The 22,243-nt window shown below is 49.1% G+C and overlaps 1 protein-coding gene across 1 annotated transcript; it reads right to left on the reverse strand.

Moving 5' to 3' along the window:
• Nucleotides 1–15,160: 15,160 nt before the first annotated feature.
• On the reverse strand, nucleotides 15,161–16,111 carry LOC135441991 (olfactory receptor 14I1-like). Its single transcript, XM_064701538.1, has one exon. It carries the CDS (start codon nucleotides 16,109–16,111, stop codon nucleotides 15,161–15,163), a length of 951 nt encoding a protein of 316 aa, XP_064557608.1.
• Between the last annotated feature and the right edge of the window lie 6,132 nt (nucleotides 16,112–22,243).

Below are 22,243 nucleotides of genomic sequence, written 5' to 3' on the forward strand. Positions count from 1 at the left end.
GCCAAGGAAAGCTCTGTCTTCTGCTGTTCACAAACAGAGAAGGGCTGGTGGCAGATGTGGGACTCAGAGGTTGCCTGGGACACAGTGACCATGAAATAATCAAGTGTTCAATGTTCTGTGAGAAAAGGAGGGGCAGCAACAAAACTTCTGCACTGGAAATAGGAAGGGCAGACTTTGGCCTGTTTAGCATGCTTATTTGGGGAGTACCAAATCAGGTACTGATTTTTAAGGGAAACATCCCTAAAAACAAAGGGATCCAGGAAGGATGGACACATTTCAAGAAAGTAATCTTAAGAGGGAAGGAGCAGCCTGTCCCAGTGTGGCAAAAGATGAGCAGGTGAGGAAAATTACTGGCCTGGCAGGGCATGGAGCCTTTGTGGGAACTCAGGGAGAAAAAGGACCAGCAGCTCAGGAAGTGTTTAAGGATGTCGTTAGGTTATACAGAAAGAAGATTAGAGAGGTGAAAACTCCATTAGAATTTAATCTAGTGGCTTCTGTAAAGAAAAAAAAAAAAAGAGTTTTTATTTAAAAAATTATAGCAAAAGAATGAAGAAGAAGAACCTTCACTCTTTATTGGATGCAGTGGAGAATATAGTAACTAAAGATAAGGAAAAGGCTGAGCTACTTAACACATTGTTTGCCTCAATTTTCAATATTAGGACAGGTTTACCTCAAGACAAGTGTTCTCCTGAGCTGGTAGATGAACACAGGGAGCAGAACAGCCCCCTGGAATCCAGGAGGAAGCAGTTGGTGAACCGCTGAGCCACTCAGATGCTCACAGCTGTATGGGGTCAGATAGGATCCATCCTAGGGGGATGAACGAGCTGGATGAGCTCCCCAAGTGTTCTGTGGTTTTCTTTTACCATCAGTCCTGGCTCAGCAGGGAGGTCCCAGAGCACTGGAGGTGCCAGTGTGAGCCCATCCCCAAGCAGGGCTGGAAGGAGGATCAGGGGAACTGCAGGCCTGTCAGCATGACCTGGGTGCCCGGCAAGGTTATGGAACAGATCACCCTGAGTGCCATCACAGGGCACCCACAGGATGGCCGAGGGATCAGAGCCAGCCAGCGTGGATTTCAATATCTGCAATGATGGCCTGGATGAGGGGATTGAGCCCAATATCAACAAATTTGCAGCTGACACCAAGTTGTCTGGGAGTGCTGATCTGCTGGAGGGTAGGAGGGCTCTGCAGAGGGCCCTGGACTGGCTGGATCCAGGGCCCAAATCCAACAAGGTGAGGTTTAACAAGTCCAAATTTGTGGGTCGTGCACTTTGGCCATAACAACCCCTGCAGTGCTACAGGCTGGGGACAGAGTGGCTGGAGAGCAGCCAGGCAGAAAGGGACCTGCAGGGACTGATGGAGAGCAGGCTGGACATGAGCCAGCAGTGTGTCCAGGGGACCAAGAAGGCCAATGGCTCCTGGCCTGGGTCAGGAATGATGTGGCCAGCAGGAGCAGGGCAGGGATTCTTCCCCTGTGCTCAGCACTGGCTGGACAGCACCTCACGTGCTGTGTCCAGTTCTGGGCCCCCAATTTAGGAAGGACATGGAGGGGCTGGAGCGTGCCCAGAGAAGGGCAACAAGGCTGGGGAGGGGTCTGGAACACAAGTGCTGTGAGGAGTGGCTAAGGGAGCTGGGGGTGTTTATTCTGGAGAGGAAGAGGCTCAGGGGAGACAAGGTGCTGTCAGGGCACAGGTTGGACTTGATGGTCTCCATGGCCTGTTCCACCCTTGCTGATTCTGGGATTCTCTGAATCCACCCTTGGAGCAGTTGCAGGATGAGCCCTGGGCCTCCTCTTCAGAAGCTCCAGCAGCCCAGGTCCCTCAGCTTCTCCTGCCAGCCCCAAAGCCCATCCTGTCAGTCCTGCAGAGCCTCTGCAGCTCCTCCTCATTGCCCAGAACAGGGAGCCCCAGAGCCAGACACAGCAGCCCAGATGTGCCCCCCTGGCCTGGGGTGCCTCTGGCAAGGGAGCAGCACCAGGCACTGTGGGAGCCTGCAGAGAATTCCTGCAGAACTTTTAGGATGGTCCTGCTGCCCAAGGGACGTTCCCATGGTGCCAAGTCAGGAACTGCAATGGGGAGTGGGGCCAGAGAGGAAAGGGCAAACAGGGATGGGCTGTGTGCAGGGGAGGGAACAGGGGTGGGCAATAGGATGAAATTTGTATCGGGAGAAGTAAAGAAATGAAAGGTGAAGCAAAGGAAATTCTCAGGGCAGTTTGGGGGTGGGCAGTTTGGGGGTGGCTGCCAGGCAGCCCTGGCTCTGAGCAACAGCATCTGCAGTGCGACAGGAAACTCCCAGATGATGGGAGCAAACTTTCTGGCTGAGTGCAGAGGCCAGGACAAAGCTGAGTGGTTTCCCGGGTGTTCCCCAGCCCTTGCTGGCCCCAGGGGCTGATGGCATTTGTGCTCCCTCAGGTTCATGTCCCCACACCAACAGCATGGGGGTGCGCCTGCCTGCTGTGTGCAATGCAAACAGGGGCTGCTGAGGCAGTGCTGCCGTGTCTGTGCCTGCAAGGATGGGGCACCTGTGTGAGCTGGGGGAGAGGCCAGGGCTGCAGAGGGGGGATGATGCTGGCAGCTCCATGAGGACGCTCTGGGACACTGCCCTGGGCTGTGCAGTGCACTGGGGATGGATCAGCCCCTGCTCTGCTGCTCCTTCCCATCTGCCCCAGGACCCTTGCAGAGCCCCAGCCATGCTGTTTGCCCCCAGCCTGCCCACGACCAGCCTGGGGCTGCTCACGGGGCTTTTCTGTGCTGAGCATTGGCCTGGGTGTGTTCTTGAGAGAGCCTGGGCAAGGAGCCTGGAGCCCCCAGGCCCTGGCCTGAGGCGTCAGCGCTGCCCCAGCAGTGCCCATGGCCTGTCCCTGCTGCAGCCCTGGCACTGCCACCCCCAGGGCTGTGCCCGGCCCCGAGAGCACTCAGGCCCTGCAGCAACACCAGGGCCACCAGGGCAGTGGGGCAGGGCCACGGCAGCAGCACTGGCAACACCAAGTGCTGCTGCTGCTGGGCACAGCTGCTGGGCCAGCACTGATCTGCCCCCAGCTCTGCACACAGACATTGCTGCTGCAGCTCCAGAGGAGGAAACAAAACGGCATCTCTGCAGAAAACTCTGCTGGGAGATCCTATACTTCCTTTACACCACCAAGAGTGCAGCCCCTCATTGACACAGTCTGTGGTCACAGGGAATGTGGAGAGAAACAAACTGAGAAATGGTACAAACAATGACATTTCTTTGTGGATAATATAAAAAATTAAAACAAAGAAAAATAACCTCCAAAATGAAATCAACAAGGAATATCAAAGATGATTTTTATTACAAGTGTTTTGCAGAAGTTGGCCAGCAGTTTAATGTTTCTGAAACCGCCCAGTTATCAATGTCCACACTGCAGCCTTGAGCTCCTGGTTCCTCAGGCTGTAGATGAGGGGGTTCAGGGCTGGAGGCACCACTGAGTACAGCACTGAGAGTACCAGGTTCAGGGAAGGAGAGGACATAGAGTGGGGCTTCAGATCAGAAAATATGCCAGTGCTAATGAACAGTGACCACAGCCAGGTGAGGGAGGCAGCTGGAAAAGGCTTTCTGTCGTCCCTGCTCAGAGGGGATCCTCAGCACAGCCCTGAAGATCTGCACATAGGAGAAAACCATGAACAAAAAACAACCAAAACCAAAACTCACACTAAGAGCAGGAGAGTTTGAGCATCTCTGGGATTTCACAGAAGAACTGGCCCAGGGCATTGCCATGGCACAGGGGCAGGGAAAATGTATTGCCTGTGTGCAGCAGAGCATGGAGAAGAGCACTGGCCCAGGCAGCTGCTGCCATGTGGGCACAAGCTCTGCTGCCCAGGAGGGTCCCGTAGTGAAGGGGTTTGCAGATGGACACGTAGCGGTCATAGCACATGATGGTCAGGAGGGCAAGCTCTGCTGACATGAAAAAGGCAAAAAAACCCAGCTGGGCCGCACATCCAGTGTAGGAGATGTTCCTGGTGTTCCAGAGGGAATTGTGCATGGCTTTGGGGACAGTGGTGCAGATGGAGCCCAGGTCGCTGAGTGCCAGGTTGAGCAGGAAGAAGAACATGGGCGTGTGCAGGTGGTTGTCGCAGGCTACGGCGCTGATGATGAGGCCGTTGCCCAGGAGGGCAGCCAGAGAGATGCCCAGCAAGAGGGAGAAATGCAGGAGCTGCAGCTGCCACATGTCTGCCAATGCCAGCAGGAGGAAGTGCCTGATGGAGCTGCTGTTGGACATTTCCTACGGTGTCTTGGCATGGGGATCTGTAAAAAATTAATCATGGAATAATTTGGTTTGGAGAGGACTTTAAATATCCCAGAACATCTTGGGGGCACTTTCCCCCCACTGCCTGCCCAGGGCTCTGCTGCCTGGAGCTGTCCCTGCCAGCAGCTGCTTCCCTGTGCCCAGGGCTGGGCCCTGCCAGTGCTGCCAGAGCCCAGCCCAGCCCTGGGGGCTCAGCTCCTCTCTGCAGACCCCTCCCAGCTCTGGCACTGCCCAGGGGCAGCTCTGGCTCTGCAGACTCTGATGGCAAAGTCAGAGCAACCCTGAGGAGGCTGGGAAAGTGACACTGATGCCCTCTCTAAGAGCCGTGATTCCTGTGCTGATTTATGTCACTGATTGTTGCATTCAGATCTGAGAGAAAATTATTTTCCTCAGCCTGGACTGAGAGATGGATATCTATGTGCAATTTCCCATCCAGGCAGCCCAGAGCAGTCAAATAAAAAAGGAGTATTACCCCTTTCATGCAGTCCCTGCCTTCCTGTGCTCCCTGTATAATCTACTTGGAAATGTTCTGCAGCTAAATGCCATGCTGGGAGCAGTCCTGAACAATGCAGAATCCTCACCACAAAAGGAGAACACTTCCAAGCCTTACCAGCTGTCTCCTCCCACCAAGATCTTGTCCCCCAGTGCTGGGAGCAGCTGCCAGGGCTGGCTGAGAGCTGTCCCTGGCAGGCAGCAGAGTCCCTGCCCCAGCACAGCGCCCTGGGCTGCAGGACCCTGCTCTGCACGACAGCCCTGGGCACCCCTGGCTGCTCTGCACAAGAGACAATCAGAGAATGTACTCACAGGGTCTGTAGGCATTGGGATGTTCCAGCTTGAGGAGATCACTCCAGGAGCTGCAGCTGCATTGTCCTGCAGCCAGAGGTTCCTGTGCCAAGGGCTGGCAGTGATTCTGCCCCAGGCACTTCTCAGCACCTTCCCAGCCCTGACTGACTGAAGCTCTCTGTGCCTCTGTGCTGTGCCCGGGGTGGCTGCAGGCAGTGCTCCAGCCCTGCTGGGCTGGGAGGAAAGCTGCTCATCAAGAAAAATGTGCTTTTGAAGCTCTTCTTGGTTACCAGGAGCTGCCTCTGTGCCAGGAGCCCAGCCCAGCTCAGCAGCACAGACACAGCACAAGGACTTTAATGAGCCTCTGGGGCTTTGTGCTCAGGCCCTGAACATCAGTCCCTGAGAGGGAGCTGAAGAAACCTCTCCAGAACTCCAAGTCAGAATCCAACTCCAAAGTTTCTTGGACTTTTAATGGATCCCACTGAGGGACACGACTGGGAAAGTGTCCCCAGGCCCCAGGCACAGCAGAGAACTGGAGGCACTGATGACAGGTGGGACAAAGAGAAGCCAAGTCTTGGTGCCCTGGGGCACAGCAGCAGGGTCTGTGCCACCAAGGGCTGTGAGGAGACACCTTGTCCTGAGGCCCTGGGGCCTCCTGGCACAGCCCCAGCCAGGCTGGGCACTGTCAGCCCCTTGTCCTGCCCTCAGTATCCCCCCCTCACCCACATCCCAGTGGCCTCAAGGATGTGCTGGAAGGAGTCCCTGGGGAGCCTTGCTCAGGAATGGCCCTGGGAGCTCCTTCATGCTCCCAGGGACTGCAGGATTTTTGAAGGACTTTGGGTTTTGTTTTTTCCTTGGTGTCTCTGAGAGGTCTCTGCAATCATGGCCTCCAATTATCTGCTTTAACTAGTCCCTGGAGAGGCTTTGTCAGTAGCAACACTCAGCTGGGGCTCATTAATGCTTCAAGTTACTTCAGTTATTTTAAGGTACTTGTTTCCCTTTTGATACAGACTCTGTGAGAAAGACTGTGCACTCACAGCCTACAATTATCTTCTTTAAATAGTCCCTTGAGAGCTTTTATCAGAAATGACACTCACTGGGCTCATTATTGCTTCAGGGTATTTCAGTTATTTTAAGGTACTTGGTGTTTCACTTTTGATACAGACTCTGTGTGTGGTTTGTGCAATCATGGCCCCAATTATCTGCTTTAACGAGTCCCTCGAGAGCTTTGTACTGACACTCAGTGAGGCTCATTAATACTTTGAGATACTCAAGGTTTTTAAGGTACTTTGAATTTTTCTTTCTACACTGAATCTCTTAGAGGTTTTTGGTGCTATCCTGGTCTCCAGTTCTCTCTTCCATGGAGTCCATTAGGACCCTGTGTTTGGTAATCACATCAGTGAGATCCATTCATGCTTTGAGACACTTTGAGTTTTACCTCTGACTTTGACTCCTGAAAGGTTTGTGCAATCTCCTCTCAGGCCCTGATGTTCAAGGGCTCAGCTCCAAATGCACCACAGGGCTCATTAGGATCAAGGAAATCCTGACAAACCATGGCTCTGCCTTGGTTTCCCTCTGGTCTGGAGTAGTTCTTTAGGAAGTTTTCCTTTTACAGTTATGGAGAAATATTTCAAAGAACTTCTAAGCAGTATGTATTCCTATCCTAAAGGGTGTCTTTTATTGCTTTTCCTATTATTCAAGAGGTGGTTGCAGCATTCTGTGATTGATATTGATCCATGGTCTCTCCTAAGGAGGTCTGCCCAGGTAAGAGAAGTTGTACCTTGAGAGCTAACCCAGTGTGGACAACCTTGCCCTCATTCCCCATGCACATGTGAGAAACTATTTTTACTTTCAAAAATTTAAATGGTTTATTAAGACCTTAACAAAATACAAAAGAAGACTGAATAAAGAAAAGAATAGAGCAACGGGAACAATAGATTCAGTCACCATGTGCTTATCTACAAAATGGATGCTCTGTCTTTTACACCTCTGGCCCCTTGTTGGAGATTTTTTCAGAAATGGCTTAGAAGGCAGCTGTGAGGAGCAAATTCTCACAGCCTGTTTCTGTAAACAGTAGAAGTTCTCAGGTTGTTTTTAATTACAAGTAAAAGTGACAAACATGAAAGCCTTGAGAACCTTGCATACCAGAGTTCTCAGGCAGCTTTCTTATAACAAGTAGATATTCTATCTTTAGCTGTTTTAGGAAAGTAAAAGTAAGTTTTGAGAACACAAATCTTAGTATTGGAAACAAAAGGAGGAGTTGGTGTGTTATCTCTGACCTATTGTGAGCTCGGGTTTTGCAATATGCATGAACTTAATTAACACAGTTATAAAAAGTGACTGATTGAGTCAAAAAACAGAGTCAATGCTGATCAAAGATGAGTCGTCTCCCTCCACTTCAATATATGGTGACCTCCTCGACGTGATATTGCGACACCACGAGAAGTGGAGTATAGGTCGGGTTCCATGTCTGAAGCAGCAGCCGGAACAAGTAGCAGCCGGGACAGCAGAAGCGCGCAGAAAAACAAAAAAGCAGAAGAAAAGACGCCGAGACACGCCGTGCTCCAGGTGTCCGTAACAGACGAGCCTGGCCGAAATGTGCGGCCGAGACCTTGAAGAGCTGCAAAAAAGCGCGCTTTCGATTTAGAGGTAATGGAAAGGCAAGCCGCATATGATCTTTTTATTGCTTTTTTATAGACAAGACAGATTAAAGAGATGAATTTGCAAAAGGATTTAACAGGACTTTAGACTGACAGCTATGCTAGAGGGGTTTTCCTTAACCTCCATACGGTTTATGAGTTAACGAGATGGCGTGAATTCGGTGAATTGTTATGAGAAGCTGCTTTAGAGAGTGATAAAACTGTCAAGAGGCTGAGCAAGCCATGGCTGGGGGAGGGGAGCAACCGCGGCGAGCGACCGCCTGAAGTGCTGCGCTGTAGCAGCGATAGCGGAGGCCGCCGTGAGAGAAGCCGCGCCGCGCTGCGGAAGCCGAGCCGAGCTGCGGCCACCCGGCCCAGCATGCTGTTGGCGCCGGTGATAAGGACAGTCTTGCCCTGCATGAAGCCCCCGGGCCCGGGCCGCGCCGCGCCCCGCAGCCAGCGCCAAGCGGCCACCAGCAGCCCAGCACCAGCAGCGCCGCAGCCATGCCAAGCCTGGCCCTGGCGGGAGCTGAGCGGAGCCACCGCCGTGCCGCGGGACCAGAAGTTTTTTCGCCCGCTCCAACACCGCAAAGAGCCTAGCAGCCACGGGGGGAGCCGAGCAGCCGCGGAGAGAGCGACCCGACCAGCAGTAGCTGCAGCAGAATCAGCCTGCCGGCGAGTAAACAAAGAGCCCAGCGCAGGGGGGGGTCGGCCCCCTCCGACACACGCGCCGCGGGAGCAAATAAACTCTTGGTGGCTCTGCTCTAAAATGGACAAATATCTGTTGTTTTCTTGAATGTACATGTACTTTATTTAAGCCACTTAAATCTGTTACCTTAGTTTATATGTATTTCATACTTATTCTCATAAGCTTTGGGTTTTTTTTTTTTCCTCTCCTGCTCAGACTAGTAGTAAGCCAGGAGGGAGAAGACTGCTGCTGTTCTGAAGTGGTTGTTTTAGCTTGTTGATTGAAAACTTAGATCTGCAGTTTTGTGGTTTACCAAGAAATACCAGGACTCTCTCTTCTGCCCCTTTTCAGCAGTGTTAGTAATTCGGTGATACAGGTTAGTAACCAGCTTAGGGTGAGGCTGAGAAGGATGGTCACACTTTTTACATTTCCTTGCTGCTACAAAGGGAGCCTTAGCTGTGAGGGGCCCAGGGCTGGAGTGCACTGGGCTCAGGCTCCTGGGCTCTCTCTCTCTCTCTCTCTCTCTCCTGTCTGTGCAGTTTCTGTTCTTGCCATGTCTGTGCTTGGCTGCAGGTGATCCTGAGCCTAAAATAGAAACTTGCAGTAGCTTGAGCTGCTTCAGCTTCCTTCTCTTAACTTTTAAGTACCTTTTTTTTTGAGTTTCTGAACACTTCAAGTATCCACTCTCCAATAATAATAGTTTCAAGAAGTTTTGCATTTCAAAGTGCAGACAGATCTCTCTATCAAGCTTTAGTTTGATCCTAAATGCTGCTTTTAAAGATTTTAAACAGTGTCTTATTCCAGTAGTATGCAATGTAGCTTTGCTGTTCCCTAAGAGAGAATGTATTTCATATAGCCTTCATAATAGACTTGTAGAGTCAAAAGTAAACACACACAATGAGAAAAGAACTTAGAAGAAGAATTAAGAAATGAGAAACCCAGAGTTTTCTGATGACATAGTTTTAGCTCAAGCCCTGAAAGCTAAATTAAGAGTAGTCTACATTTTAAATAAAGAAAAATAGTTTTAGTATAGATTAGAAGTTTTATTGAATTACTGATATAGAAAGTAATGCATGAACACAAACCCTAAGTAGTATATATGTCTCAAAGATTTGAGCTAAAAAATGTCTATTTTACACAAAGAAAACCTCTGTTGATGTATTTCCTCAAAAAGACACTTTATAGAACTGCTATATAATTGTTTTTAAATAAGAATTGTTTCCTTTCTCTGAATCCAAAAGAAATATTTGTTTTTTTAAGTAGTGCTTTCCACCCCAGCCACTTTAGAAAGCATAATAATATTATGAAAAAAAGAATAAAATATGAAATAAATAATAAAATAAAATAATGATAAATAATAAAATTAATAATAATAATAAAATAAAATAATAATAAAAATATGAAATAAAAAGAAATTTGAAATAATTAATAATTTCAAATTTTAGTTAATAAAGGCATGGTTTTTAAAAGTATGTGATTAACAAAAACATACAGCATTTGGTATTCATTTTGAGATATCACTTGCTTTCTATCATGATTGCCGGCAAACAAACTTTTGTTGACCAAAAGTTTTCTGTTAAGATTAAAATTATATTAAGTTATGTAGAATTTAGAGTCAGTTAAGTTTTGTTAAGTTAAAAGGTTTTAAGTATTTTAAGTCTGAATATTATTGAGTTTAAATGATGTTAAGTTCTGTTAAGTTAAAATATTTAAAGTTTAAATATTTTAAGTCTAAATGCTATTAAGTTTGGGTAATGTTAGATAGATTTATGCTTTTATGAGAGGCGTTTATTTTATGACCTGTGTGCAAAGTGTTGAGACTCTAGTTAAAAGGGACAATTAGAAGCATTTGTGAGTGGAGCTATTTCTGTTTGAAGTATATTTGCTGTTTGAGAATAGAAAGCAAACTTACCAGACAATTGACGCAGATGAAACCTGCGCACATGTTACTCCTTTAGCTTATTTTTGTGGGTTATATTAGCACACCTGAGTTTTGTTTAGCCTTGTAGCACATAGAGTTTTTTTCTATCTGTCATATAGCATATTTTATAAATGGTATTAGCCTTTTTGGTTTGTTTCCCTAGCTTAGATCCCTTGTAAGAGAGAAACCTTGCTAGCTGAGAATATTGCTTATAATGCAATAATTGTTAGAATTGCCTATTTTTGTGTTGCAAAGAGCGTGACACAGTTAGCCCATAGAACTTTTCTGATTCTTGTTTAAGTTTTATTAGAGTTAATTTGATTTTACATACAAGTTTTGTTGATCTTAAAATAAGTCTGTTAAGTTTAGATATTTTAGGTGTTTTAAATGCATGCTAATTTTTCACTACTCCAAATCAACCAAGGACTGAGAATCACCCAGCTGATGCCATTTGAGCCAAATGACTAAAGGATTACAGTCTGTAAAACTGATCTTGAACTTTTCTGAGAAACCCAAGAAAAGGGTGGGTGTGAAAATCTCAAGAACAGAAGGGATCATTTTCAGACTCGCCGTTCGCCTCCTCCCCAGGTGCACATGAGGGAGGATAGCTGACAGCTTTTAACCCTTTGGGGTAAAAGCCATTGCTCAGACCATGGCTGGGGGACCTTATAGAGATACTGAGTGTACTTTTGAATGCTTTTGCTTGTTTTGCTTTGTATTCTTGGTGGTATTTAAGGTATGGTCAGAGGAATGATAGAAAAACCCAGCATACCAACCTCCTTGTGCAAAAAAGAAAAAACCGGGAATTGTTGGAGATTTTTTCAGAAATGGCTTAGAAGGCAGCTGTGAGGAGCAAATTCTCACAGCCTGTTTCTGTAAACAGTAGAAGTTCTCAGGTTGTTTTTAATTACAAGTAAAAGTGACAAACATGAAGGCCTTGAGAACCTTGCATACCAGAGTTCTCAGGCAGCTTTCTCATAACAAGTAGATATTCTATCTTTGGCTGTTTTGGGAAAGTAAAAGTAAGTTTTGAGAACACAAATCTTAGTATTGGAAACAAAAGGAGGGGTTGGTGTGTTATCTCTGACCTATTGTGAGCTCGGGTTTGCAATATGCATGAACTTAATTAACACGGTTATAAAAAGTGACTGATTGAGTCAAAAAACGGATTCGATGCTGATCAAGGAAGATGGGTCTTCTCCCTCCACTTCAATATGCCTTGGCTTCCCCTGGCACACAGAAGCCTCTGGAAATCAGCACCGCCAGCGGCGTTCCCAGCTTGGAGCAGCTGCTGCTGGCGGGCAGATGCTGCCAGTTCGACTGCTTCCAAAGGGGAAGAAAGGCAGAGATGTACATGCACCAGAGCCCTGGGCATGTCCAAGAAAGGTGCAAATATGTGGGGAGATTTGTTAGGAAGCATTTCAGCTGTGATGCCAACAGTGGCTTCTCTCCTGGTTCTGTGTGTTCCAGACGAGTAATGCCATGGTTGGCTCTGACAATTAAGAAGTAGATGTTATGTGGATGTTCAGATGTGTAGTGATGGTATTGTAATATGTCCTCCCATAGTCCTCTTTCCCGTCCCCCTTGTAATAGCCTTGGTAGTCAGGGCATCTGGGGAGGGCTGGCTTGTGACCAGCAGGCAGGGTGTAACAACACCTGACCTCCAGTCAGGATGCAAGAAAGTAATCTCCACCAATGGACAGCAGAGAAAGAGTTGACTGACAAAACTTTTGGAGGGGCTAAGGGTATAAAAGGCAGAGCATCCTTTTTCTGGATGAGTGCATGTCTGCTAGTCATGGAGGCTCTCAATGCTGCAATTTTTCCTTATTCATTCCTTTGTTAATGTTTAATAAACCTTTAAAATGTTACAAGTGAGAGTAATTTCTCACACTTGCAATGCTGTGCGCCATTGTCTTGGTCTGGTTTCCTTTGCTTGTGTCCCATCTCAGTGCTAAATTGGGGTACAGACTGTAGGTGCTTGAGGCACTCCTGCAGTTCCTCTTGGATCCCCTGAACAACAGGGTTTGGCCCATGAGGGGAATTTGTGCTCCTTTGTGACAGAGGAGAACTTCCCAGGCTCTTTTCTCTTTGCTGCAGGGAAGGTTGGGTATTGCTTTGCATGAACTCACAGACCAACACAGAGCTGTTCCTTTGTGATGTCAGGGCATGGTTGCCACGTCGTCATAGTGGCATCAGAAGGTTGCCTTGGTGCACAGAAGGCCTGAGTGTCAGAGCAGCCCTAGGCCTTGCTCAGATCAGGAGAACCTTCCTGGTCAAAGCGTCTGTCAGTAGGCAGCTGCCCACTGACAAGAGGCTTGTTTTTTCAGCGTTTAGTAAAATTGCAGAAATGCCAATAATTAACCATCTGGCCACTGCAGCTTTTGCTGCATATGGCATTACTTATTCCATTTATTATTTTACTAATTTCGCACGTAAGTAGAGGCTTCCCTTCTGCTTAGCTTAGGGTGTATCCTAACCTGACTTTTGTATGTCTTCCTGCTCTTTCTTGGTGGCTGAGTTTCTGATTTTGAAAGAGAAAGAGCATTAGGATGCCTCTGGTTTGGTAAAGCTCCTGTCATGGCATTCAGCTAAAAAGGGGGTGTCTGTAGCCACAGGGGCAGCATTTGCAGGGAAACCTGCAGGGCTTCCATTCCCTCCATGGGAGAGTCTGTGGCAGCAGAGTCTGTCATTTCCTCAGTTTGCTGGGACAAGCAGGACACCTTTAAAAATGTAGACTGGCAGACCTTCTTGGAAGGCCTTCCAAAAACTCTGCAGTTGTTCCCAGAATTCAGAGAAAGCTTATTTCTTTTTAAATTTAGTCATGAAATGATTTGACTGTCTAACTTAATAACCTTTTACTGAGTGCTAAATAGTTATTCCCTTTGAAAGGTAGTGCAAACTCTAGCAGTGAGTGTCTGCTCCTGATCCGTAGAGGTGCTGCTGTGCTCTTCCACAATAGAACTGCCACAGCTCAGGGGAATTTTGGGAAGCTTTTCAGGGCAACTGTTTACTGCAAGTTAATCAGAATTAGTGCATGTAACTGATTGAAAAAGAAAAAGAGTATCTGAAGGAGAGGATTTCAGAAGCTGTTTCATGTGTTTGGTAGAACAGGAGCATTGAGTGTTAAAGAAAAACACTTTCCATTTGCTTGATCATATTTGTATTCATTTACTGGCTAAACTGGCTGCAGTGTAGGCACAACCAAGAATATTGTCCTGATCTCTTGCTGGCTGTGTGAATGAAATGTGTCTCCTGGAGGGATGCTGTGAAACGGGAAATCATCTCTGTTTGGGTTGACTTGTTCCGTGGGATTCAGCAGCCCAGGCAGTTTTCTGACAGCATCTGGTTCATTTTCCCTTCCCACTACAGGACACCTGAAGTGTCTATTTAGCAGTGCTGAAGATCCTGAGGTGAGTGAGAAAGGAACATTTCATGTTCCTGGTGTTTAAGAATTGTAGAGGAAGATGTGAGCTTGGCCAGTAGCAGTAGAGTATAGAGGGCCAGCTAGGAAGGCCGAAAGAAAATCCATTTCCATGCCTGTAACAAAAGTAACAAAGGCAGCGATAGATATTTTTAAATTTCTTTCTCAGAGTTTGAAGAACTAAAAACCTAATTTTGAAAAGAGAACAACGCTTGCTGACAGCAGAAAGGGAAAATTTAATTAAGAGCAAAATGCTGTACACTTGAATTGGATAATTTTAATTTAAAGAGAGGGACTTAGAATCCTATTCCTATCAAAATTGATGATATCTACTTGAAACATGAGGTGGTAGAACAGGAAGGCCATCTTGCAATGGTGCCTGCGGGATCTGAAGTGCAATGGGCACCTTTGTGGCTGGGGAGCTGCGTGGGCCCAAAGGACGCAGGGCTGGCGGCCCTGAGCAGCTGAAGATGAGGCAGCGTGGGGCCAGGGGGCCAAGCAGGCCAAGGGCACGGTGGCTGTGCCAGCAGCAGTGGGGCAGCAGGAGCAGGGCAGTGAGCGTGGCCTGTGCTGGGCAGCGCTGCGGCCACAGCTGGAGTGCTGTGTGCAGCTGTGGGCCCTGGGAAGCAGAAAGTCATGGAAGGGCTGCAGCGTGGGCAGAAGGACAGGGGAGCTGGGCAAGGGGTGCAGCACAAGGCCAGGGAGGAGGGGCTGAGGGAGCTTTAGCCTGGACCATGGGGACTCATGAGGGACCTTAAGGCAGACTTCCATAGATCCCTGCCTTAGATCCATAGAGCCAATGGTCAGCACAAGGGCTGTTTCCCTGCCTTCACTGCATCCAAGTGCTTTAGACACTGGAGTAGGTAACACTTTCATATTTTGTTTCTTTGTTGGTTTGCTAGAAGGAGAAGCCTTGTGTAATTTCTCCTTCTCCAGGGAGCAAGGGAGCTTTTTCTCAATCTTTCCTGCCCTTTTCCAGCACTGGTAGAAATTCTGCTAGAATTTTAGTTTTCAAGGAGGCAGTTCTGGATAATGCAGTATTTTTGCACAAGAACACATAGTTTGGGGCAGGGATGTTGGTGTAGAACAAGCTGTTCTGGTGCCAGACCAGCCACTAGGGCTTGCCCATCATTTTCAAGTTAACGGCTCCCGTGTCTTTTGGCAGCCCAGGGAATCAGTGTGTGCTGTGTTTGGGAATTGACCAGGAAATCAATGCCCTTGCATTCCAGCTGGCCCTCGGAGATTAGAGGAGCTGGGAGGGGCTGGGCTGCATTTCTGATTCCAGCCACTTCAGCACCATCAGTGTGGTCAAGGGCAAGAGAAGAACTTGCCCGAGCACAGTGGCATTTCTTTGTGGACAATATGAAAAGAAGTAAAACAAAGGAAAACAACCCCCAAAATTAAACTAGCTAGAAGTATCAAAGATGACTTTTATTACAAACGCTTGTCAGAAATTGGCAGCAGTTTGATGTCCCTGAAAGCATCCAGTCATCAGTCTCCACACTGCAGCCTTAAGCTCCTGGTTCCTCAGGCTGTAGATGAGGGGGTTCAGGGCTGGAGGCACCACTGAGTACAGAACTGTCAGGGCCAGATCCAGGGATGGGGAGGAGATGGAGGGAGGCTTCAGGTGGGAAAATATACCAGTGCTGAGGAACAGGGAGACCACAGCCAGGTGAGGGAGGCAGGTGGAAAAGGCTTTGTGCCGTCCCTGCTCTGAGGGGATCCTCAGCACAGCCCTGAAGATCTGCACATAGGAGAAAACAATGAACAAAAAACAGCCAAATGCTAAACAAGAACTCACAGCAATTACCCCATGTTCCCTGAGATAGGATTTGGAGCAGGAGAGCTTGAGGATCTGTGGGATTTCACAGAAGAACTGGCCCAGGGTATTGCCGTGGCACAGAGGCAGGGAAAATGTATTGGCTGTGTGCAGCAGTGAATAGAGAAAGGCACTGGCCCAGGCAGCTGCTGCCATGTGGGAACAGGCTCTGCTACCCAGGAGGGTCCCGTAGTGCAGGGGTTTGCAGATGGACACGTACCGGTCGTAGCACATGATGGTCAGGAGGGAAAGCTCTGCTGAGATGAAGAACAGAAAGAAAAAGAGCTGAGCAGCACATCCGGTGTAGGAGATGTCCCTGGTGTCCCAGAGGGAATTGTGCATGGCTTTGGGGACAGTGGTGCAGATGCAGCCCAGGTCAGTGAGGGCCAGGTTGAGCAGGAAGAAGAACATGGGCGTGTGCAGGTGGTGGCTGCAGGCTACGGCGCTGATGATGAGGCCGTTGCCCAGGAGGGCAGCCAGGGAGATGCCCAGCAAGAAGCAGAAGTGCAGCAGCTGCAGCTGCCGCGTGTCTGCCAATGCCAGCAGAAGGAAGTGCCTGATGGAGCTGCTGTTGGACATTTGCTGTGGTTGCACATGGGGACCTGTTCATGGATAAAGGACAGTGAAGAGGTAGAGGAGATACCTGTAACCAAAATCAAAGCCATTTCCCCTACACTCTTCTCTGTAACACACCAAGACTTACTTCTGTGTTTAAGTGTTCTGAGGTTTTCTTTTTGACCTCCCTCCATGTCTCTCCTGATATTCTTGCATATCAGAAACCCACAACATTTTTCCTGCAATCAGGAAGAACAACAAGTTCTGTGAGGCAAAGGGATGAGAGGAGCGTGAGGGGAAATGGTCTTCGATTCTTACCTGTTCAGATTTTCTCTGGGCTTTAAACTTTATCAGGTGGAGTTCAATCAGCTTCACATGATTTCCTCAAAAATGTCCCAGGTACAGCTGAGAGCAGATGGATCCACCACAGCCCAGCTCCACATTTGTAGCCAAGGACTCACGTTGCTCATTTCACCAACCCAACAGCATTTTCAGTGTCACAACAACTCTGCCTTTCCCCAGCAATCTTATAACTCAGAGATGCTCTAGGACAGGTTTGCACCCTGGATTGAAGCTCCTAGCTTGGACTGAAATCTCAGGGAGACTTCCAAGTGCCCTCATGATGGCATTGGATGAAGGGAGATGCAGCTCCTTCCCTGGCTGCACTGACAGCATTGCCCAGAGCTGGGCACTGGGGACAGCGTCACCCTGAGCCAGCTGTGCCCCCTGCCAGGGCCCCCAGTGCCGGGCAGCTGCTCCCAGCCCTGTGCTCTGCAGAGGGAACTGGGCCCAGGGCTGCAGAGCTGCCCCACGGCTCTGCTGCAGCTCTGCCTGCACAGGAGGGGCTGCACGCCTTGGAGCCCCGGCCCTGAGGGCAGAGGCTGGGCTGGGGGACAGGAGGGAGGGGGGTTGTTCAGAGGGAGGGGCTGCATTGGAGGGGATCCTGTGATCCTGTGGACATCTCTAAACTCTCCCTGCCACAGCATTTCTGGGTTTTGTTTTCTCTCATTGCCTGATCTTCTCTCTGCTTCCTGGAGATTCTCCCTCCTGCAGGGGTTTCTATGTGCCTTATCTCTCCCTGCCAGCACTCACAGACCCCAAATCTCTGTGCATTCTCCTTAGCCTGACAGAACCCTGCCTGCTTTCAGGGCACTGCCTGGGAGCAGGTTCTGTTTGCAGCCTGGAGAAAGGACAGCTCAGACTGAGCCTAATGGCTCCAGCAAAGGGGATGCTGGTGCTGTCCACGGGCAGAATGGCTAAAAGTACAATAGGGATCTCCTGTGAATCTACAGAACACAAAAATAACAGTTCCAATGTCTCAGGAACTTTTAAAATTTCATAATTAATAATTCATAATCAATCTTTAATATTAATCCCCCCACTCCCTGCCATTCTCCAATATTAGGAAACTGAATACAAAGTCTTTGGAAATGTCCTAATTTTTAATGAAATCCTTGTATTGGAAATATTTTATGACTGACCAGCGTTCCTCAGCATGTCAAAGCTTCATGAGCATTTCACCTCCCCTGCACCAGAAATATTCAGAGTTTTACTCACAGAGTCTGTAGGCATTGGGATGTTCAAGCTTTAGGAAATCACTCCAGGAGCTTCAGCTGCATTGTCCTGCAGCCAGAGGTTCCTGTGCCAAGGGCTGGCTTTGATTCTGCCCCAGGCACTTCTCAGCACCTTCCCAGCCCTGACTGATTGAAGCTCTCTGTGTCTCTGTGCTGTGCCCAGGGTGGCTGCAGGCAGTGCCCCAGCCCTGCAGGGCTGGCAGAAGAGCTGCTCATCAGGAGAAATGTGCTTTTGAAGCTCTTCTTGGTTACCAGGAGCTGCCTCTGTGCCAGGAGCCCAGCCCAGCTCAGCAGCACAGACAGAGCACAAGGACTTTAATGAGCCTCTAGGGCTTTGGTGTTGTTTACATCAAGCTCAGTCCCTTAGAGAGTGTTCAAAAATCTTCTCAAGAACTCAAACTTAAATTGAAAGTCTGAAGTTTCTTGAAGTTGTTATGGGTCCCACTGAGGAACATAACTCAAAACGTGTCCCCAGTTCCAGTTAGAGCAGAACACTGGAGGCAGTGATGACAGCTGGAGACAAAGAAGGCAAAGGTGTCTGTGGTGCTGAGCACACCTGGATGTGTTTGAGGAATGCAAAGGGGCCAAGGCCTGAGCCCCAGCCCCTGGCCAGGCAAAACCTGTCCCTCCCTCCTTGCTCAGGGCTCATCCCAGGATGGGCACTGGCATGTGGGGATGTGCAATGGCAAGGGCAGGAGCATGGGGCGGCCCCTGCCAGGCTGCTGAGCAGGAACAAGGAGGCAATGAGGCCCCAGCCCTGCAAGGGTCACTTGTCTCCTGCTCCTGCCTCAGGCCCAGGCCCAGCAGCCATGGCCAAAGTGCTGCCCAAGTTGGCTCTGGCAGGGCTGTCTTGCAGCTGTTGCCCATCCCTGTGCCCTGTGCAGCCCAGGCTGTCCCACGGTGTCCCTGCCCTGCACCTCTGTCCCTGCAGGCTGTCGGCATCCCCTGGCTGCCCCACCTGGCTGGGCCCTTCCTTTGCTGACAGCTCTGCCTCCTGCCTGCCCCTGCCTGCCCACACAAAGCCTAGGGATGACCCAGACTTATTCTGGGGGCCATGTTGCACCACAGCTCTGCTCTGAGAGGGAAATTCCTTTCTCTTTGGGTCCTGTCTGGCCCTCCCTATCTGTCCTTTGCATTAATTCTTTCTTTCTCTTTCTGTTCTCTACTATGTCAAAAGGATCCACCACCTCTGAAACCACCGTTCAGTCCCTTCCAGGGCTCTCCTCTGCTTTCCTCAGTCCCCACTCGACTGAGCACAGAGCTCCTCTGTCCTTGTACAGTGCTCATGTGCTTGAGGCCTCCAAACCCCACCTTGGGAGATATCTGGCCCCTCTCCAAGGTATTGGCAAATGAAAACATTCTGCTCATAGTCTAAGAAAATCAGCTCAGAACACCACCAGTCAGACCTGTGTGTCCTGGTTACTTTTGCCTTGGAGCAATCCTTGGATAGATGGAATTTTTTAGGCTGAATTTCAGTTTTGCCCATGGGCACTTTGATGTGAACAATGATTCTCTTCCATTGGAAGGAAAGCTGAGGCCCAGTGTTTCAGGGGCAGATGAGCAGCAGCCACCAAGGGCCAAAGTGAGCCAGACCTTTCTGGAATTGCAGCTTGTGCCTGAGAGAAATCCTTGGATACACATAATTTGGGAGGTAGAATACAAGTTTTGGCCACTGGTCCCTTGATGTAAAGGCATTTCTTTTCCATATGAAGGAAAGCAGAGAGCCCCAGGGTTTGATGGTAGATGAGAAGCAGCCCCTGGGAGGCCAAGTCAGCCAAACTTGTCTCTCCTGGCAGCTTTTGCTTGGGAGCTATCCTTGGATATATGAAATTTATATTTATATTTATATTTATATTTATATTTATATTTATATTTATATGGGGCCAAATCTCAATTTGGCCAAGGCCCCTGGATGAGGAGACTGTTCTATTTCCATCACAAGGAAGGCAGAGAGCCCCAGTGTTTCAGGGGTAGATGACAGGTGGCCATCAGACCCCACAATGCCAGCAAGAGCTGGCTAGTTTTGTCTGGGAGAAACCCTTCATATAGTGAATATTTTAGGAGGAGTAGGCCATGGAGGAATAAGAAGATTCTTTTCCATAGGAAGGAAAGCACAGAACCCCAGTGCTTCAGGGGCTGATGAACTGCAGGCACCAGAGACCAAGGCCAGCCAGACCTTTCTGTAATGGCAGCTTTTGTGTAGGAGCAATCATTGGATATAGGACTTTTGAAGGTGGAATCCCAATTTTAACCATGGGCACCTGGAGAAGAAGGATGGTTCTTTTCCCTTAGGATGGAAAGGGCAGAGCCCCAGTGTTTCAGGGCAGAATTCAGGCAACCACCAAGAAGCCAAGGACAGCACGACCTGTCTGTACTGGGAGATCTTGTCCGGGAGAAAAACCCCTTGAATGTAGGAATTTTGGAGGACAAGTACCAGTTTTGGCCATGGGTGCCTGTGCAGGAGGGCCAGTTCTTTTCCATAGGAAGGAAAGCACAGAGCCTCACTGTTTGAAGGCAGGTGAGAGCCAGCCCTCAGGAAGACAAGGTCAGCCAGACGTGTTGGTAATGGCAGCTTTTATGTGGGAGAAATCCCTGGGTATTGGGAATTTTGGAGGGGGAATCCCATTTTGGCCATGGATGCTTGAATGAGAAGGGCAGCTCTTTTCCAATTGAAGGAAAGCCCAGACCCCAGGGTTTCAGGGGTACATAAGAAGAGACATTTGACATGCCAAGGGCAGTTGGAGCAGTCAGGCCAAGCCAAGCAGGCCTGTTCCCTGTGATCCATGGGGCCCTGCAGTGTCACAGGGATGGTGTCATATTGGATCCTTGGTTCCATCAGGCCCAGATGTCTCACACTGGCCTCTTGTTTCCACAGGGCTCCAGAGTGTCACAATGGTCCCTGGCTTCCATGAGGCCTGGCAGTGTCAAAGGGGTCTCCATGGTGCTGCAGTGTCACAATGGACCCTTGGTTCCATGCGGACTCACAATGTCAGAAGGGGCTCCTTGGTTCCATAGGGCCCTGCAGAGCCCCTTGATTCAAAGAGGCCTCCAAGTGTCACAGTGGCCTCCAGGATTCCATGAGGCCCCACAATGTCACCATGGACCTTTGGTTCCATGGGGTCCTGCACTGACCCATGGATCCTTAGTTCCATGGGGCCCTGGAGTGTCACAATGGACTCCTTGGTTCCATGGTGCCCCACAGTGTGACAACTGCCCCTTGGCCTGCCAAGACTCCAGAGTGTCACAGTGGTTCCTTGTTTCCATGAGGCCTTGCAGTGTCACAATGGTCTCCATGATCCCATAAGGACTTTCAGTGTCACAACAGACCAATGGTTTCATGGAGCCCTACAGAGTCACTATGGTCCCCTTGGCTCCACAAGGCTCTGAAGTGCCACAATGGCCCTTTGGTTCCATGATGCCCCAGAGTGTCACAATGGAATCCTTGGTTCCACGGTGTCAGAATGGACCCTTCATCACATGGACACCCACAGTGTTCACTGCAGTCCCCTTGATTCCACCAGGCCCTGCCATGCTCTAATGGCCCCTTGGTTCCAGTGGGTCCCAAAGTGTCAGAACAGTCTCCATTGTTCCCTGAGGCCCCACAATGTCACTGTGCTCCCCTTGGTTCCACAGGGCGCTACAGTGGAACAATGGACTCTTGGTTCCATAAGGTTCCTCAGTCACAATGGTCTCCTTGGATCCGCAGTGTCACAGTGGCCCCTTGGCTCCATGTGGCTAGGCTGTGTCACAATGGCTCATGGTTCCATCAGGCCATGCAGCTTAACAAGGAATCCTTGGTTCCATCAGGCCTTGCTGTGTCACAAGGGACTTCTGGTTCCATGAGCTCTTACACTGCCAGCAGCAGTCTCCTTAGTTCTGAAGTGTCACCATGGACCCTTTGTTTCATGAGGTTCCACAGTAGAACATGGTCACCTTGGTTCCGTGAGGTTCCACAGTGTCACAATGGACCCATGGTTCCACCAGGCCTTGCTGTGTCACAATGGCCCCCTGGTTCCACCAGGGCTTGCTGTGTCACAATGACTCCTTGATTCCAAGAGGTTTCTCAGGGTCACAATGGTCTCCTTGGATCCGCAGTATGACAATGGACCATTGGTTCAATGTGGCCCCAGTGTGCCCAAATGGATTTTGGTTCCATGGGGTTCTGCTGTGTCACAATGAACCCTTTGTTCCATGAGTTTGCACAGTGTCACAGTTGACTCCTTGGTTCTGTGAGGTCCCACTGTCACCAGATCTCTGAAATATCAGAATAAGGCTCCTTAACACTAATTTGCTATTTCAGAGGGAATAATTTATTCAGGCCTGAGGTCCAACATGGGATAACTCCTAACCTTATATGGACATGTGATTCTACCAGTGTGTTGCTTATATACAGTCACTGAATGTGAATTACAATTTACCCATTTCCATAAAATCCACCCCAAGTTCCCAGATTCACTCCTTGTTTTCTCCATTCCTGCACCCTTGAGCCAGATGTCTTCTTCTTCTCTTCTACCAATCCTTGCTGGGAAAGCAGCCCGTGCGTGCCTTGTTCCTGTGCTGAAAGTTCACAGGCAGGGTAAAA

The sequence above is a fragment of the Zonotrichia leucophrys genome, unplaced genomic scaffold (assembly GCF_028769735.1).
Source record: "Zonotrichia leucophrys gambelii isolate GWCS_2022_RI unplaced genomic scaffold, RI_Zleu_2.0 Scaffold_809_22243, whole genome shotgun sequence".
Classification (NCBI taxonomy): domain Eukaryota; kingdom Metazoa; phylum Chordata; class Aves; order Passeriformes; family Passerellidae; genus Zonotrichia; species Zonotrichia leucophrys.